Source organism: Jaculus jaculus, chromosome 18 (genome assembly GCF_020740685.1).
Source record: "Jaculus jaculus isolate mJacJac1 chromosome 18, mJacJac1.mat.Y.cur, whole genome shotgun sequence".
NCBI classification, from domain to species: Eukaryota; Metazoa; Chordata; class Mammalia; order Rodentia; family Dipodidae; genus Jaculus; species Jaculus jaculus.
In genome coordinates this window covers 3378406-3399093 of record NC_059119.1, presented here as the reverse complement: position 1 = coordinate 3399093, position 20688 = coordinate 3378406, and the positions used below count along the sequence as shown (strand labels likewise).

At 38.4% G+C, this 20688-nt stretch overlaps 1 protein-coding gene across 2 annotated transcripts in view; it reads right to left on the bottom strand.

Moving 5' to 3' along the window:
- Phyhipl (phytanoyl-CoA 2-hydroxylase interacting protein like) overlaps positions 1–20688 on the bottom strand; it is a 99456-nt gene that overhangs the window by 25967 nt on the left and 52801 nt on the right. The window contains exon 1 of one of the 2 annotated variants that reach the window (XM_004657856.2): positions 14648–14829. The exons of the other annotated variant lie outside the window; for it this stretch is intronic. Within the exon in view, the coding sequence (XP_004657913.1) occupies positions 14648–14753 (106 nt within the window). The 5' untranslated portion in view covers positions 14754–14829. Of the gene's footprint in view, positions 1–14647; positions 14830–20688 lie in introns of those variants that run through there. 2 annotated transcript variants of the gene reach the window in all.

Below are 20688 nucleotides of genomic sequence, written 5' to 3'. Positions count from 1 at the left end.
AAGCCCTGCATTCCTCATGTCTGTCACAAATAGCCTCCATCTCCCCTAGCTGCTCCATCCTCACGTTTAGACTTCACCAACTAATATGGGTTGACCTTTTGTCTTGCCAGAGCACAAGAGTTTTGGTTTTTCTTTTTATATCCTTCTTCTTTTTTTGTTTTTTGTTTTTTGAGGTAGGGCCTCACTCTAGCTCAGGCTGACCTGAAATTCACTCTGTAGTCTCAGGGTGGCCTGAAACTCATGGTGATCCTCCTACCTCTGCCTCCCAAATTCTAGGATTAAAGGCATGAGCCACCACACCCGGCTATTTCCTTATTTTTTTAATCTTGAAAGTTGTATTTTGTATCTTTACTTCCAGTGATTTTTTAAAAAATCTTCCTTCTCTTACCTCAGTTGGCTATCTATCCTAACAGAAAAATCATTGTTTCTTTTTTCCTTCCTTTCTTTTTTCTCTTTATTCCCCCCCCCCCCCATGTATTTAATGATAAGATCTCACAGCTCAGGCTAGCCCAGGCTGACCTCAAAATCATGATCCTCTTACCTAACCCTCCTAAATCCTAAGATCACAACTTTGTGCTACTAAAGTCAGCTAGATATTTTACTCTTAGTTTGGCATTTATTTTAGATGTTAGTTTTCAACGAATATTCTTAAAATTTCAAAGACAGCAATGCTTCGCAATACAAGTTGAATGATTTGGAAAGAAAAGACAATAGGAATAGAAAAAGATAAGGCTGGCCTAGGTGGTAGAAGCCAAATCATAGAGGGACTCTTTCATTGTTTTTAGTGTTAGAAAATGAATAATCAGTAACAGTAACTAGCAATTGGTAATATAGCCCAAAATCCTATAAATGTCATAATTATATTCCATATTACATGGATCACTCAACATTACTGAAGAAAGTATACTGAAATATGGGCATAAATTAGCTTTGTCAAAACAAACGTGCCCAGTGTAGTGGTGTGCATGCCTTTAATCCTAGCACTTGAGAGGCTGAAGTAGGAGGACAGCTGTGAGTTCTAAGACTGCCTGAGACTAATTCCAGGTCAGGCTGTGCTAGAGCAAGACCCTACCTCATTCTCCCCCCTAAAAAAAGCACAACTCTTTTACTTACATAGGTTCAGTGCTTTTCTATACAGTCTCAATTTTTTAGAAAATTATTAATCAAAAGCCAAACTTTTAACAATATAGATTTTATGAAATTTTATAATTATGAGCTGACAGATTATATGAAAATGACTGTTCACCAAATAAGAAGTTTCAAAATTCAAACAATAAATGTGAGTCTCAATTCTGGTACACTCAAACAAAATCAGCAAAATATACTTTTCTCTAATTTAGTATCTTTGATGCAAAACTTAATACACAGACAAGATCCTGAATTTAGAAAATTACTGTACAACTTGTATCACATACAATTTCAACACCATATAATCTTTAGACCTAAAATGAATTTTCTATCTTTGGTTGTTTAAGGGTCCATAGCTTAGAAGAGTCAATACACTTCAGATATATCTTGATTTTATCCATATAGAAACAATAATAAACCTCTTCTTTCAGAAAAGAAAATATTAAATAAGAAATATTTGTGTTACTTTCAGAAAAGAAATATTTTTACTAAAGGCAAACTATAAATAAAATTGAGGCAGGCAAGCATGGTGGAAGGTCAGTGGCTTGGGACTATGGTTGGCTTGGGCAGTAATACATCCCTTTCCTAGATACTGCACCTGGCAACCTGTAGATATATCCAGAATAAGAACAGCTGAGAACCATCAAGCTTGGACTGATTTTGCATGTATGCTCAATCAGACAAACTGTGTCCTCCAAGTGACGCATCATGGGAAAAGATATGTGCAGTAGTGAAAAGATTATACAACCCAAGCTTGTCAATCAAAATAGATAACCACCCAAACTATGCCCTTTGGCAGCTAACCCCTCCTGCTTATGGACTCCTTACAAGGAAACCCTGGCAAAAACCTAGGGGTCCTTCAGTGGCTCAGCCTCACCTCCCCCACTTAACTGTGTTTGCAAACCTTTACCATCACTTTGCTCTAAGAAGTCTTCTTGCTGCTTCACTAATTGTGCACAAGATTCTTTAGCATAAGACACCAAGAACCTGCAAACACCCAGACAGGAACCACCAGTAACAAAATTATTTGACCTAAAAACACTTCAGTTTATCAGATGTTATACTGTGAGGCTATTAAAGTTACACTTTCTGAACTAAGCAAAGCACTTGTGATAATTGTAAGTAACCATTTGTATGTTAGCCTATCACTCATTGAGAAAAGTATTCTCTTGCTCTGTTGTTTTACTATTTGAAATGTTGGTAGTATGTTAATTATAGCTTTGCATACTTTTACAAAGTCAAAAGGTTGAACTTGTGTAGGACATAAACTAACCCTAAGAACTAAACACAATGGCCTGGATGAGTAAGCAATTTTATTCTTTTCTTGTCTCCTTTACATGCTATGGAAATTACAGGAAAATTTAAGGAAAACTCAGGGCAAGTTCTCATTCCTTTACAATTATCTGTCTCCACTGTCTGCCAGTTATATAAGTCTGAATCACATACTATGTTTCTGAGTGTTTCTAAGCCTCAATACAAAATGGAGTTTCTGATTTTTAGAACGAACCATTAGTTACATAGAATTTCTAGACAGTTACCTTAAAACCAGCACCTTTCAGTTAGGATAGGTTACATGGATGACACTCAGTATGCAGAGTCCCAGAACTTTGAGGACAATATGCTAAGTAGAGAAGTTCTAAATACCAGGAAGGGAGATAAAAGGCAGAGACACTGTATCAGAAAAATTCAATAGCTTAAAATTGGCAGAATCCCTATTCGATGGACAAGGCATGGTATGGAATAAGAGGAACTAGCCTGGTAGGGGGCAAGAGGAGCGCCAGGGCAACAGGTTGTAACACCACAGAGGCTTAGCAGCAATGTCTGTAGTTCCACCCAGGAGAAGACATGAGAGGCAAAATCCAGACAATGAATAACAAATGGATCCAACTTCTTCAGACATGTCAGAAGTGCCTTGGTGAAAGAGCTCAAAATAAGAGCTTAATTACTAGAATCAATATAATGCCAGGGAAACATCAAGAATTAGTTGACAATAGGATCAAGGTCAGGATTTATGTTTCTTACACTACCTGTTCTCAGAAACAGTGCTATTCCAAGGGCTAAACTTGTAGTGCTGTAGGAAATTCTGGGGTAGTGGGGAGCGTGAGGAACTGAGTTCAGTGCTCAGAATGCATGTAAACACAGGGTGTGGTGGTGCCCAGTGTTTGTAATCCCAGCACTGGGAGGCAGAACTAATGGGGCCCTGGGTCTTGCTGGCCAGCAGCCAGTCTAGAATAATTGGTGTGCTTCAAGCCCAAGAGAGACCCTATCTCAAAAACAACATACCTGACAATAACACCCAAGGTTGTCCTCTGGCCTTTACACATACCTGCACCTATACAAACATGCATATAAACATGCACTGACCTCAACCACACATAAAAACAGAAAGAAAGAAAAATTTAGATTATGAAAGTCAGAACAAGGATCAGGCTAAGACCTATGGCTCAGTAGTAATTCAAATCTCACTGTTGTTGCTATTACCACAGAATTAAAATTATGAGTATGACTATTTGTTCAGGCTAAGAATAATTAGCTGAAGTAGAATTATGTTCCTGGGTCACTCATCAAACTGCAATTTTCTAGCATATTGCAACCAGGATTTCATATCATTCTTTTAGCAGAGAATATGGATGTTAATATATAAACATGAACACTAAAAATATGTTCTTCATGGAAAGCTGACTAAACAGGTAAATATCATTAAAGATTTTAATGAATTAAATCTTAATATTGGTAAAAGGAATAGGGAACTTTCATGGTTGGTGACAAAATGTTGAAATTAGAAAAAAAATCAGAGAAATTATTTCATGAAAATGGACTAATTACTTTGGTTTAGGTCTTATAGCTAACACATACACACTCACAGGTCATTGAAAGATAGCCATGTAGCACGTCACATGCATGAAACAGCTGTTATATCAGCATAACACAGAACATTTGTATGTGGAACAGGACAGGTCCTATTATAGTTTAACTTTAAGTCTATCAACTTGTTATTTCATCAATTTCATGAGGTTATTCTCTACTGACCTGGCCCTACTGAATTAATGAATGAATGATACATGCATCAATGAACTAAAATGTGAAAGTATAAAAATATAAACTTATAACCAGGTGTGGTGGTGCATGCCTTTAATCCCAGCACTCAGGATGCAGAGGTAGGAGAATTGCTGTGAGTTCAAGGCCACCCTAAGACTATGTAGTGAATTTCAGGTCAGCCTGGGCTAGAGTGAGACCCTACCTCAAACTCCCCTCCCCAAATATTAAACTTATGACAAAAATAAATCAGAGATAATCCTCCTTACCAAGGTTGGTGATAATATATGTTAAGAAAAAAAAAAGAGATTAAAGTCTAGTATTCAAAGGCTACACATAAAATAAAACATACACTCAATCTAAACTGAGAATCTGGTCCTTAAGTTCTGCCAGTTGACATGATAACAGAGCCAAACTTAATTTGCACTAATCAAGATCATCAAAACTAATTATCTTCTCCTCCCCCTTCTAATAATGAATTCCAATTCACTGACAAGAGAAATTAGTCTGATATATCTCTGATTATTTATGATTTAATACTTGAGAATTTTCTGGATGATCGGTGTGTCACTGGTCTCCCTCTTTTACAACCTCATCTTAGTCTTATTTTCAAATAATCCTTTCAACAACAGGTTTTCAGAGTCTATTCTCCTTGTTAAGAAATCTTAACTCATATTAAATATATTTGTGGGCCCTTGAAAAGCAAGTTTTATTAAAAGTCATTGTACCTCCACTCATTAAAACATGACTGCTGTGATTGGAGTGACATCCCAGTGTATAAAGCACTCGTGCAAGCTTACAAACCCAAATTTAAATCCTAAGAACCCACATAAATCCAGACAAGGCAGTAAGCATCTGTAATCCCAGCCCTCTTGTGGGGGAAATGGGAGGCAGAGATAGGAGAATCCTGGAAGCACACAGGCAGCCAGCCTGGCTGGTATTCACAGCAATGAACAACAGACCTTGTCTCTAACAAGGTGGAAGGCGAGAACCAACACTAGGGGTTATCCTCCAGCCTCCACACATGCACTGTGGCATGTGTGTGCCTGTGCTCACACATACAAACACATATATACATGGCATACACACAAGATGACATTTTAACATTATAAACAGTGAAAGAGTATAGATAGTTATGTATTTTATTACCTCAAGTTAGAATATGCACTCTAATGGTAATGTGGAATCTAGTCATCAATTTTCACAGTACTTTAATATTAATTTTTTTTCTCTCTCTCTCTCTCTTTTTTTTTTTTTAAGTTTTTTGAGGCAGGGTCTCACTGTGGTCCAGGCTGACCTGGAATTCCCTATGTAGTCTCAAGGTGGCCTCGAACTCATAGTGATCCTTCTATTTCTGCCTCATGAGTGCTAGGATTAAAGGTGTGCGCCACCATGCCCAGCTTTTAATTTTCTCTTTTAAGGGAATTTGGTTTTTTTTATTTTTATTTTTTTGTTCATTCTTATTTATTTGAGAGTGACAGAGAGAAAGAGGCAGAGAGAGACAGAAAGAGAGAGAATGGCGCCCCAGGGCTTCCAGCCACTGCAACTGAACTCCAGACGTGTGCACCCCCCTTGTGCATTTGGCTAACATGAGTCCTGGGGAACCAAGCCTTGAACCGGGGTTCTTAGGCTTCACAGGCAAACACTTAACTGCTAAGCCATCTCTCCAGCCCATTAAGGGAATTTGTTTTTGACATCTATCACTCTGTTGTTCACTAACATCTCCTGGTTAATTAGTCATTTTAATTTTTAATTACTCATTTTTTCCTATAATCTGTGTGTGTTTGTCCCATAAATTCATCATATTTGAAGTGAACTACCTTTCCTTGTACAAGTTGTGGTACCTCTCTTCTAGGGACAAAGTTAGCTGGTTTTACTCTTTGTCCATAATTTACAAACCTATTCTGGCCATTCAGTCTTAATTACAACAAATCATAAAATATATTTTTTAAGTTTAAAATATTACCTATTGCTGGGAGAATGGACCTTACATCTAGTATCTAATAATGAGATAAATTTGCATTCCTAATCATATGCATTTTTGGATCCTTTGTTCCATCCACTTTCTCCCTGCTCCACCTTGTGCCTATTCTGCACACAGTCCTTGAACTTTGAACTTATGTACAAATAAATCACAAAAACAGCAGAAATAAACAAAAGCAAATGAAGTGCGATTCTTAATTAGTTAAAATTAGTACCTATAAACTGGGCATGGTGGCGCATGCCTTTAATCCCAACACTCAGGAGGCAGAGGTAGGAGGATTGCTGTGAGTTTGAGGCCACCCTGAGACTACATAGTGAATTCCAGGTCAGCCTGAGCTAGAGTGAGACCCTACCTTGAAAAACCAAAAAAAAAAAAAAAAAAAAAAAAAAAAAAAAAAATTAGTACCTTTCCATTAGTCATCAAAGAAGAACTGAGGCATTTTCTCTACTCACAAATGATGGTTTGCCAGCTACCTGTCTATGAAGAAATAAATGGAAAATTCAGGGCTCCTTATTTAGGAACAGAGAAATAACCAACTTTTATGTCTGTTGATATATTTTAATTTATAGTAACTTTTATATTTTTATTAAGTATTAGTGACAAAAAATTTAAGGTCTTTTACCTACAGATAGCTTGAGACAGACTATAGAAATAGAATGAAAAAATTGTTTGTTTTGTTTTGTTTGAGACAGGGTCTCATGTAGTTCAGGGTGGCCTTGAATTCCTGATCTTTCTGCCTCCAACCTCCCTAGTGCTAAGATGATTGCTTGTTTCTACCACATCCAAATGACTCTTAAAAAACTAATTATTTGAGAGAGCATGTGTGTAAGGCCATACCAGGCCCTCCAGCTGTTGCAAACAAACTCCAGACATATGTTGCCACTTTGTGGGTCTGGCCTTATTTGGGTATTGGGGAATATAACCTGGGTCATCAGGCTTTGCAAGCAAGCACCTTTAACTACTGAGCATCTCTCTAGCCCACCTTTTCTTAAAGTGATAATTTGATTCAGAAGGAAGAATATCATGTCTACATGATCTTTTATAATATTTATCAAAATAACTGCGCATATCTTCACAGTTCATACTATCTGACAGTTTAAGGCATGTTGGTAGTATTGTAAGTATAGATGGAAATTCTGTTCATACATAAAATTTCTTCCTAAATTTACTTATATGAAAGCTAGCTATCAAGCTAAAATTAAGGCTTGTTTCTCTCAGTGACTGTCAGACAAAATGGCCTAGAGGACCACATATTTGGGATTAACAGACCCAACTTCCTGTAATGTCAGTTTTTCAAAGCTCCTTGCATGATGTGCACACTCTGAAAACAATGGCAATAAATAAAAGTAAAGTAAGTATATAATTTTCTTTTAGAAACTCTCAATATCTTTATTACTACTAAGAGGGATTAATTTAGGACCCCAATTTTTTACAACTAATAATTTTTGTTGAAGGATAAAACAATATTTTTAAAGGCTTCTGGGTTATATATATGTCTGTCATAGCTACTGAGCTATTCAAGTCAAAAGCTAAAGAAATATGGAAAGAAATGGGCATGGCTGTGTTCCAGAAAATTTTTTACCAATAAAAACCAGTAGCAGGCTTGCAGGTCTGACTCCAGGATTATAACTTTCTGACTTCTGGTTTATATCATAGATATAACCCTAAAATGCAGCCACTAGGAACCGTCATACAGTAGATGCTCGAAATTATTTTGGTTCTTGCTGATGTTAGTCACCAGCTTTTAATTTTTTCAACCTGAGAGATTTACCAATATTCAGACTTCCTAAAGAAGAAACAATAGTTTTCAAGAAAACCTATTTTTGTGCCTTGTCTTTAATGACATCTGACCAGTGAAACATAAGCCTTTTACACTACTGTTAGGCAGCAGCATTCTCAGAGGCTGTAGAAAACAAAAAGGCAGGTTTATTTACAGAAGTTGCCATACCACTGTAACAAACAGTATATATACAAAACCTCAGAGCATCCTGTCCAGTGAACCACAAACAAACAGCAATCTCACATGAGATACTCTTTGTCAATTGATACCTATTAAGACACTTCAAACTGTGGAGTGCTCTGGTTTGCATTATTAACAAACCTGGGTGTACACTAATTTTACCTTTGGGGTTCAAAGTTGTCCTTCCTCAGCATTGTTCACTCTTTCCTTCAAGGAGCCCTAATACAGAGCTAAGATCACTCTGAAACTGGTACCATGAGCTGACTAACTTCCATTTACTTTCATTCTAGTATCCCTAGTGAAATAGTATGCATTTCTAAGAGCAATTCTTCTCTGCATTCTAGAACTCTTTTTCTGAGAATACCAGAATTGCTAATATGTATAACTTTACAATGGGTTTCCTAACATTATATTCAAATACATCAACTTAACTCAAATGCTTTTTCCTTTATATTCATCCCCCTAAAAAGTCTTCCAAGATTCCAATACTATCTTCATGCAGTTGACCAAAAAAATGCGTATTTCAAAATGCTGACTAATGCAGCAAGTTATTTGTACATATAATGACTCTAAAAGCATTATCATCATACTAAAGTAAGTTTCAACTTTTCTTCTAGAAGTCTCCCAAACACTGATTTTTCTTCTCAAATGTATGTGTATGAAACATATGCATCTCAGGAAGATGGTTTAATTACAATCTGATAATAAAATACTTTGAGTATTGAGAATGAAGAACAAGAATCTAGAAAGGATCTGTACTCTTGTAGAGTTACTTTGAGGCAGTGGTAAAGTGACAGGCAGTATTACTCTAGTGCATATCTGTGCAGCAGGGGAATACTTCTAGAACAGGGTTAAACCATACTTGATACATATCGATACCCAAAAGTTGAAGTGAAAAAAACCTGATTTCATCAAAATGTCTGAACATTTCCTTTTCCTTATTTTGCTCTTCTGTAAAAACTACTTCAGTTTTTCAGAACTTTCCAGACTTAAAACCCTAAAGTCATTCCTGATCACATTCTACATTGTATAAAAATTCAATCATGACTTGAGTATTTACTTGTGTATTTCTCCTATCCCATTTTTAGAGAGAACTTTATTGGAAATTATTCAACATAGCAAAACTTAATTTATGCATTTAAAAGCAGAGAAGCAAAAATAGCAACTAGAAAGACTAGGCTTGCTGCAATAAATGATGTGAAATGTATAAGGGAGCAGGAAAGTATGCTCACGTGAGTCAGAAAGAAAAAGAAAGATTGGGTCTAAACGAGGGGAAAATATCAGTGAAGATAAAATCCAGTGACTTGGTTGTCTAGGTTGCACTTTAGACAGTGAATTTCTGACCAGCACACCTGAGCAGTGAAGCACATTGCCAGCGTTACTATGTAGGCACACAGTCAATTCACCACTGGAGGGAGTCTGGTCACATATCCCTTGATGTGACTTTCACTTTGATAACTTGCTCTTCCCTGGAAATGAAATAGAACTCCCATCAAGAATAAGAACTGGAGGTAGGAGGATCGCCATGAGTTTGAGGCCACCCTGAGACTACATAGTGAATTCCAGGTCAGCCTGGGCTAGAGTGAGACCCTACCTCAACAACAACAACAACAAAAAGAATAAGAACTGGTCATCATAATTTGATGGTCTTGTTTCTTTTAGCTTTTATTTTTATTTTGCTCTATGACCCCTAATGAAAAGTTACAGTATTCTTACAGTTGTATTTCAGGCAAAGAAATGAATCTAGAGGTTATGTGACCTTAGTGCAGAGGTAGTGTTAAGAAAAAAAACTCATAAAGGAAAATATCATAAAGCAATGATAGAGGACAGCTGAGACAAATATTAACCCAAAGTGAGTTTCAAGGTCACAAGGTACACGAACAGTAGAAACCACAGATATGAACTAGAAACTGAAAATAACTTTAAGGACTAGGCTGACAAAAAGATTACTATTGGTATATCTAAACAGAAGCAAGGGATAATAAAAGTCCTGCAACTGTCATTTTAAAATTACTTTTCTTTTAAAATTCAGAATTAAAAAGTTTTCAACAATTGCTGCTAAAGTGTTTAGTAAACAAAATGCAGTTGAATTATGAAAAACAACAGAAATAAATGTTGGCATAAGAAGAGAGGAAAGGAAGTAAAGAAAGTACATAGAGAGTAATATTTCATTCATGTTAAATATGATTCTACATTTGCACCAAGAATTGTATTATATGCTATATGATATTTCTTTCTTAATTCAACAGTCCTATAGGAATTACGTTATTATACCCATTTTACGTAAGAAAGTCTTGGGCTAAAACAGGCTAAGTAATTTGCCATTTGTTACATGGCTATTAGAGCCAATATTCTCAGAGGGGTCATGTGATCCCAAATGGTATTATGACTATAGTATATTGCATACCAATTAGACTGAATAATAACTACCTAACATTGTAGTGATAATGGCATCAAAGGCAAGAGAGATAAAGTTACTCTTCATAGACATTTGTTTGCCTCAGTAATGTTATTGTGGATTATCTCCTATGGCACTGAGCTGCTAAGCATTTGGGTAATCATATGTTCCTAAAGTTAAAATGCTTGTACATGTCAATAAGCATAAATGAGGAGGTGTAAGCTGATTTTTATAATTTAAGTAGATAACAGTTAATATTTAAAGGATTCTATTTTTAAGTATGTAAAAGAATGTAAACTCTTTTTTTCTACACAGAACAAGAACTTCAGGCACGACATCCACACAGTCACAAAATGATCCACTAGTAAAAATAACTATTAAAGCTAGGAAGCTTGGAGGGTGCTTGTTAAGACTATAAAACTAATCAACTTGGTATTTTCCACAAGAGTGTAGGGAGCTTTGGTATATATCAATGTGTAGCTAAAGCTTTCATTTTTCAGTAAGGAAAGAAAGCACACGCACATATGTGAGATTGTGTGTGTATGAAAGAGAAGCTGAGGTAACTGTGGGGGTGGGGAGTTATTTTGTCTTATCACAGGTCAGTATGCAGTCCCTGCAAGTACAGGAAGAAACAAGCTATGTTTCCATATCATTGATGCTGCCAGATGAAAAATTGGATTTTTTTCTCTTTCAATTTTTTGAAGTCATTATGAAGATACTTCATGTATTCAACTTGAATATACTTGAGCATTGTAGAAATGGAGAAACCGAAACACTATCTTACTTGCAGTAGGGATTAGTAGAAATCCCCAGATAGACAGTACATCTTCCAAAGCCTTCCTAATAGAAAGCTATCTAGAATTTTCATTTTGAACTACAAGTAACTAACACTTGGGCAGGAACCATATACTAGCAATAAAGCAAACATGAGTTAATCTATATGTGTATTTATAAGAACCCTCTTAATTAAAATCCAATTATGACTTATTGAACTCTATTGTTTTCAAGAATACTAAATATTTCGAAAACCTATGAATACAAGAAATGCTAACAATGTAAACATCAATTTATAGGAAAATCTGCAAGTAACAGACAGAAACATAGAAGAGATCAAGTAAATGAGATACACAGTTCTAATCAGTAGCAGCCACAGCTTTTAGCTAATACAGCATGAAAAAAACATTGTAAAAATCAAACAAGTATAAGCAAAAAGAATGCACACATCATACTATAACTTTCTCATATTTGATTTGATTCCATTTTAATGAATTTACTGTTTCTCTCATTTTTTATTACCAAAGTAACAGTAAAATAAAATTAAAGTGAAAAGGAAAAAAACAACAAAAGAAACTATCGTTATTATAGAAGGCAGCCACGATCACCACTATGCATACCGTCAATGCCGCAGCAACTATTATGTACATAAGGCCCATAAATATATCTCTGGCCACATACACTACCATAGCTTTGCCTATTTTTTTTAAAAATTTTTATTTATTCATTTATTTATTTGAGAGTGACAGACACAAAGAGGAAGACAGATAGAGGAAGAGAGAGAGAATGGGCACGCCAGGGCTTCCAGCCTCTGCAAATGAACTCCAGACGCGTGCGCCCCCTGTGCATCTGGCTAACGTGGGACCTGGGGAACCGAGCCTCGAACCGGGGTCCTTAGGCTTCACAGGCAAGCGCTTAACCGCTAAGCCATCTCTCCAGCCCAGCTTTGCCTATTGATACATTTACAGAAGTAAAAAAATGAGAATAAGAGGAAAGAAGGTGATAGAAGTAAAGGGAACAAATACCTAGCTCAACATTTCTCACTATCAATCATGAGTTAGGTCTGGCTGACAAATTTAATAACATGTTGCAAAGTGTTCCATAAAATCAACTATATTATCCCCTCTAAATCATTCTTATGAACCCAACTCAATGAGCTGATATAATAAATAAGGGAGAGTCACGAAAAAAAAATCTTTTAAGAAGGTAAGCATTTAACAACCTCTCCATACCAATGCTCAAATTTTTTTAACACATTGCCTAAAACTTAGACTTTTTGTAGTCCATGGTTTGAGAGATTTTACAAAATGAAACCTACTTAGTAAATGTTGTCATTCAGAATTCTGTAAATAGTAATATTCACAGATACCCTTTGATGACAGTATCCTCCCAATTGCTATGTAATTTGCTCATCTTTCAGGATTCATAATGTGAACAGAAACAACTAAAAATATCATCCGAATAGAGGAGCTGATACTCTAACAGAACAGACTATAGTAAATACAGCATTAAGTTTTTCACTCTGTATTAATAACACTGAAAAAATAATGCCAGTTAAAAACAGCCCTCTGCAATGTGGTGAAATTTTAAGTATTGAGATTACTACAGTTTGAGGAACAATGAAATATCTATTTCCCATTACTGTAAGAATAAGCTTTGGACAAATCACTGAGAAAAATAAAAATTAAATATACTTTTAATGGATTCTTGATTTTCTCTTAAACAAATCTAAAAATTAAAATTGCTACAATTTACAATGGTGACATTACAACAAGTAACTGATGGATAAAAGAAACCTAAGTGGCCTTTACAAAAATCATTAATTGCTCAGACTATACTTGTTTCAGAAATTAGGTTGTCTTTGGTTTCAAAAAGTTTAAATTTTGATTTAAAAATTAGTAAATGTAAGTATTTACTAATGATAGTAATTTTATTAGTAAACAGGATTTTGGTGTTCATTTGACCTAATGTGTGAAATAGCAATGCCTAAATAAGTTATTACCACTTAAATGACTTTCAGAACAAGAACTCTGCTTCTTTTGTTTACACTGATCCATTTTATGACCTTACTGTGAGCATATTAATATTCTACATAACTTTGCTTAAAAGTGTTTTACAATCATTTACTCCATACACAGTTAAACATTAAGTCCATTTATAGTCAAAAGTGTTTTCATGAAAATTGCTTTTCCTGTCATATGCGGATCTTTTTCAATCATTTCAGTCACTGATAACCAGTTAGCAATAAGATGATTTCCTTACAAATGTAGTTGCATTCTGCATTACTGAGAAAACATTTATTCTCCAAGTGGTCTAACAATATTATACTATACTGAAAAGTACTAGCTTATCCCTTGAACACTCAAACCTGTGACCAAAATCCATTTCCTTTCTTTAAGGAGACTGCCAACTTTAACAATAGAATCAATGATAGGATATCAACACAATGGTGTGCACTACCACACACTCCAAACCACATTAGGCCAATTTTCTTCCAGATTTTTCTTTAGTTGAAATTACATTTTTGTCTATAGCCATACCACCCTGGACGCGCCCGATCTCAGCTGAAACTACATTTTTAAGTATCTTTATTGAGATACAAATGGCATGCAATAAATTACACATAAAGTATAACATTTTAAGTTTTGACAAGCCATGCAGACACTCAGGAAAATATTGCCACATCAAGGTAATAATTATGCCCATCACTCCAGAAGTTTCTTCACATCTCATTATAATCCTGCCTTCCCATTCCATGTCTTTTTAAATTCATTATTCAAGACCTCAGTGCCTGATGATAAAACCTTTGAAGGTTTCCTAATCAAGGTTTCAGCACAAATTTCTTTTTAAAAAACGCGTATCGGCACGCAAAGAATTAGGTTTCATTATGGTATTTTTATTTTTATTTAATTTTGTTTTCCCTGCTCCTCTACAGGTTTTTGAGTCCCCAGTCAGTGCCCAGAATCACTAAGCGGACGTCTGTCCTTGGTGCTGAAACGCACCTTTTCTGCACCCTGGTCTGAGACTTCCAGCTCTGGCGGGGGGCGGTGGAGGTGCTCCGAAGATGGGGCTGTCTACCAAGGAGCGGTCCGTTCCAGGGGAGAAGGCTGAGTGCCGGCTCTGGACCACGCAGAGCATCTCCACCGGCGTGGCGTCGGCGCGCGGGATGCGGGGATGCGGCAGGGACCAGGGACCACGGCGCGGGGGCCGCGGCGCGGACACCAACGACGCCCTCTCGGGGTGGGTGCTGAGGGCCGCGGACCCGGGTGACACTAGTCCCCCGGGCTGGCCTTTTGTCTCGTGCCCCCCCCCCGTGCACCTGACTCCATCCGCGCTCCGTGGACAACAAAAGAGCCCGCGGTCTTACCGTCGCGGTCGCATAGCTGGATGGCCTCCAGGCTGAGGTTCTTGATGACCTCCTCGCAGGGGCTGCTCGGGCTGCTCAGGGCATGGTCCAGCCGCGGCACGTCCATCTTCCCAAGCCCGCCTGCTGCGAAAGCGCGGCGCTCTCGGTCCGGCTGCGGGACGAGGGCGCGAACGACGGCGTGGCTGGCGCTGGTGGCGGCTGGGGGTCCGGCCTGCGACGACGCCGCGCGGAGCGAGGGAGCCGCCGCGCCGCGCTACGCCGGGGAAGCCGCTGCCCAGGCGACGACGGCGGCGCCGGCGGGTGGGCGGCCAGGAGCTCCGCGGAGCGAGTGCGCGGCTCGCAGAGGGCGGGAGGAGAAGCGCGCTCCCGGCGCGAGGAGAACGCGGCGCGCGCACGCGGGGCGGAGGACACGCCCACCCAGGCTCCCTCCGCCTCCCCCCGCCTCCCCAGCCCTAGCGCCGCGTGCGCCCCAGGGTGGACACGCCCACCTCGCGGACACGCTGTCCCCGCCCCTCGGGCCTGCGGCGCGCCCGCAGTACGGAAGACACGCCCACCTGCGGCAGCGAGGGCCCCGCCCCCTCTACAGAGGACACGCCCACATGCCGCGCGCGCGCGCGTCCCCAGCTGCCCGATGCCTCAGCCGGCGCGCGCCGCTCTCCTTGCGCGACGCGGGCCGGAGCGCGCGCGCGAGCCCGGGCCGTGCACAGCCGCTCGACGCGGCGCGCGCTCGCCTCTCGCGATGGCGTCTCGGCTATTTTTTTTTTTTCCTCCTCACAGTGGCACCCGGACGCGAGCGCGAGCAGGTTGGTTGCCTTGAGCCAGCACTGGGCGCGCGGCCCCCCTTCTTCCCTTCCCCCCTTCTCCCCCCCCACGGCGAGCTGCGACAAAGGACACGGTCCCCTGAGGGGTGCAGGGTGGAGTTAGCCGAGGGAGGGCGGGCGCTCGTCGGCTCGCCTTCGCCCGCCGTCAGGCCACAGGTGAGGCCAGCCGCGCTCTGGCCTGGCGGGGAGGCCAGTGTCCCCGTGCACACGCCAGCACGTCGCCCGCGGAGGCTTCCCCGTGTCGTGTCGCGTCGCGTCGTGTCGCGCCTCCGGCCCCGGCGCCCGGGCTGGGGGCCGCGCGCTTGTGTGGACACCGGCGACGACCTGTTGTTGGCCACTGTTCCTGAGTGCTGCTCCGAGTCGATTTTCGTGTTCTTGATATCACAGGAGCAAAAATAGTGCCCCTCGCCCCGCTCCGCCTTTCGTATTGTGTGTGGCACTTGGTAACTAAGCTCCTTTCTGATAGATTTTCCAGTTTCAGCCATAAATGTTAATAAATAAATGACTTACAAATAGACTGCTGTATGTTACCCTTTTCGAAGACAACACCCACTTAGCCACGAACACGAACAACTAAATTTAGTGAATTTGAAGCCTCATAAAATGGTGGGACCTGCTCTGGGTAAAATAAGCCTATGAGAAAACTTGCCACAATTGCCAGTTGATAAAAATCTGTGAAAGATAATCGGATGTCATTAAGTGAAACGTCCTTGTTACGAAGTTAGGCATTAATGATGATGGATCTCCGTTTTGAAGTTTGAAAAAAAATTCTTGTGTTAGAGTAGAGGTGTCCCTAAGGAGAGGATAAATTACCTGTCAAGAGAGATGACAAGACTATAATTATTGGCGAATTTTCTGTATTCTAAAGCCTAGATATGAAGCACACAGGGTTCATCTTTCAGAGAATTCTCACATTTACAAATTACAAAAGAAAATGTGTAAACTAAGATAATTATTTACATATAACTGAGAAATATAGCATGCATATAATTAAAACCATACAACTTCTTACAAATATTTATTAATTACCTTGTATGTCCAAGATAATATGCTAGGTGTGGAGATTTGGAATATAAATATACCAAGAAAGTTATGTATGAAAAATGGGTTTAAGAAAGAGGAAGTTGGGCTGGAGAGATGGCTTAGTAGTTAAGGCACTTGCCTGCAAAGCCAAACTAGTCTAGTTTGACTCCCCAGTACCCATGTAAAACCAGATGCATAAAGTGGTACATGTGCCTGGAGTTTGTTTGCAGTGGTTAGAGTACCTGGCACACCCATTCTTTCTGTCTCTCTTTTCTCTCTCTGCTTGCAAATTAATTAATTAATTAAAAAAAAGAAAGAGCAAGTGGTCTGGAAGTAGGAGATGGTTGAGTAGTTAAAGGTACTTGTTTGCAAAGCCTACTGGCCTATATTCAATTTCCCAGTACCCACATGAAGCCAGATGCACAAAGTGATGCATGTGTCTGGAGTTTGCAGCAGCAAGAGCCCTTGGAGCATCCATTTTTTCTCTCTCTCTCTCTCTAGTAAATGAATAACATTTCTTTTTTTTTTTTAAAGAAGGAAAAGATTGTGGTTATAAAAAAGAAGAAAGTACATGAAAATATGGGGCTGGATTATCAGAGAAATCCCTAAAATGATTTTGTCTTAAGAGAATGTGGAATTATGGAAAGGTTTTAAGTAAGAACTTAGCATGATCATATTTGAAGTCTATAATATTTGAATAATTAGGTAAAAGATAAGTAATGCTTTGAGAAATGTCAGTATACCTCACTATAAGCTATATTTAATATGAGCCACTTTCTGCTGAGGATTTGAATTATTACCAAAAATATTTTTAAAATACTGATAGTTGACTTTGATAGTCAATATAGGATTTTTAAAGAAATATTTTATTTATTTATTTATTTGAGAGAGAGAGAGAGAAAGGCAGTGGCAGAAAGAAAGAGAGAATGGGCTCACCAGGACCTCTAGCCACTGCAAACAAACTACAGACCCATGCGCCCCTTGTGCATCTGGCTTATGTGGGTGCTGGGGAATCAAACCGGGGTCCATAGACTTTGCAGGCAAATGCCTTAACCACTAAGCCATTTCCCCAGCACCTCAATATAAAATTTTAAAGCAAGTTATTAGGCTTCAAATTTCTTGTGTTAAGAGTAAAAGTATCCCCAAGGAGAGGATAAATTATTAACTACAAAGATGACATGACAGTAATTATTGTTAAGAATTTATATATATGTATGTATATATATATAATGTTTTATATATTATATTATATATATTATATGTTATATACATACATATATATATATATATATATATATATATATATATATATATATATGCCACAAACCACATACACACACACACACACACACACACACATATATGTTTTGTGACTAAAATCAAGCTATGTCTGGTGGACCAAATAATAAAATTCTCCCTAGTATAGACATGAAATCCCAGTCTACCATACTAGTTTGGGCCAGAGATTAATATGCAGAACAAGGACTATGAGATAAAGAAGAAAAAAATATTGTTTGGCTCAGAGAATTATGGAAAACAAGCAGAAGAGCTAGAAAGAAGCCAAAATCTTTTTACACTCCCCAGGAAGGTATGATACAAAAGGACTATCACGTTAGGCTATTCACACTGGTGGGAGAAAACTCAGAGAAAATGAAATCCTGTCCCAGTTCTCAGACCTCAGAAACTATCTCCTGGTTAGGCTTATCAGAGACCACAGTCAATCAACCTTAAGCAGGGCATCATAGTTAGGAAAAGAGCAGGTATTAATTACTTTTCCATAACTGTAAGCAAAATAGTGATGCAGACAACTTAAAAGAGCCCAAATTTATTTTAGCTCATGGTTTCAGAATGTTTGATCCACAATGGTGGGAAAGGCATGGTGGGTTGGCTTAGTTCACACAAACTAATGATCAAGAAATGGAGAGTAGCAAGAAGGAGCCAGAACAACAATCCCCCAACGACTCCAATTATAACAGGGAGGGCAGGAGATTACTTCCTATATCTGCCAAAAGTTCCCATGTACTTAGGCAGTTGAGATGAAAACTAATAGGCCTGATGTACCCTCACATTAAAAGAACAAAGAACCTTTAATAGTGACTGTGACATGGACATTTGAGGCATATCAAAAGGTCCAAACAGATGAGACTCATCAGTCAGAAAGGGCTTCTACTTGAGCTAAGAAAGCACAGCTATGTGTTTCTGAAGCCACCAACTTCAAGTGAAAGAGCAGAAACAACTAGGCATATCAGGGAATGGTACCATAGCTGCAGAGGAAACAGAAGTCACCGTTCAAGTTCAAACCCTTGTGCCAGCCTCTCAAAGTTATGGAACCTCCCCTCCTATGACCTTTACAGATATGATCTAAAATGGGATATGGGGGGTTGGGGTGGAAATTTTAGAACTGAAGATCTTTAGTTTAACAAAGCTAAACTTTCCTCAAAATAGTTGATTAAAATACTGATTGGTCCCAAGTTCCACAATTAGGCAAAAAACACATTTTTTTTTTTTTTTTTTTTTGGTTTTTCGAGGTAGGGTCTCACTCTGGCTCAGGCTGACCTGGAATTCACTATGTAGTCTCAGGGTGGCCTTGAACTCTTGGAGATCCTCCTACCTCTGCCTCCCAAGTGCTGGGATTAAAGGCGTGCGCCACCAGGCCCGGCTAAAAAACACATTTTTTTTCCTTCCTAACTTTTCAGTGAATTACATTTTAAGAAAATTGAAAAATCAATTTTAGATAAAATGAAAAATTCTACTTTTTTATACCTAAATTACAGTGCAACTGAAATTCTTAGATACTTAAATCACTTAGTTATTTGCTGTGGTGTCCACAATCATAGTAAAACTCTGCCTTTCAAGCCCCAAATCAACTAGTATACTCTCTTTAAATCTCTAAGATGATTCCCCTACCAATACATTTTATGTTTTATTTCTATAGGTCTAAAGATTTATGTTAGTGCACATGAAGAATGGAATGAGATTTGAAAAAGACCTCAAACATATCCTGATTTAGTACTTTATCTAATATTGGTGACTTTGGAAAAAGTTAATCTTTTCATAATGGCAAATAAAAATCTTCAGAAATTACAGTGTCTTTCACTCTAAGCCCAAATATATCTCCCCTAAGAATAATGCAAATTCCTTAATCTTTCCTCTTTTGATATTACACAAATTTTTTTTTCTTGGTGCCCATGCATTTTCAAATCTGTTACTAAATACTCCTACTTTCAAACATTTCTACCTTGGTCTTACTCAAAAGTCTGAGAAATAATTCATGTTTCAAATATTTCTGATGTCACATTGTTTGAGTACCTCGCTCACGCTGGACACTCACCTTTGGGTAGCTGTAATTTTGGTTAGTTAATAGAGAAACACACTGGGCAAGGAAATATAATGACAATATACAGGAAAACAAAAAGACCTTTATGCTCTTACAGTTTATGCCAGTTATCTTGTAAGGAAATTCAGGAATGCATGAAGTTTTCTGTCAATGATTATACTACCTGCACCTACAGAACCCAAAAGAACTTACTACCTCTTCTTTGAACATGTATTTTTCCCATGATATAATTTTGAAGCACATACTATAGTTTTTGCAAATTCTATGCCTGTATAATTTGCTTACTTAGTTGAATTTAAATGCTTAAATGTGCTTATAATGTCCAGCTTGCTAAGATTTTTATCAATACTAAAGAAAGTAGGCAAGAGAATCCTTTGGGTGGGTTAGTGTAGTGTTCAGTTATAAGATCTATAGCATCAGGCACAACCTGTGAATAGTGTACCTAAAAAGATATTTTTCAAAGAAGACATACAGAATGCCAACAGATACATGTAACAATGTATGATATTTAGTATCCCTAATCACCCAGGAAGTAAAATAATTAAAACCACAGTGAGATTCACCTGACATGTTAGAATGGTAAGCATCAAAAGTCACAAGGTAAGTATTAGCAAGAACATGGAGAAAAGGAAAATTTCATATCCTACTGGTAGAAATGTAAATTGGCAGACACCAAAAAGCAATATGGAGTTGCTTCATAATGTTGAAAGAAGAATTGCAATATGATCTAGCAATTCCACCACTGGTTATACCCCCAAAGAAATCAGTACTTTGCAGAGATATGCAATACACATAAATGCAGCACAAATGTATATGTATGCATTACAAATATGTATGCAATAGACTGTTATTCAACCTTT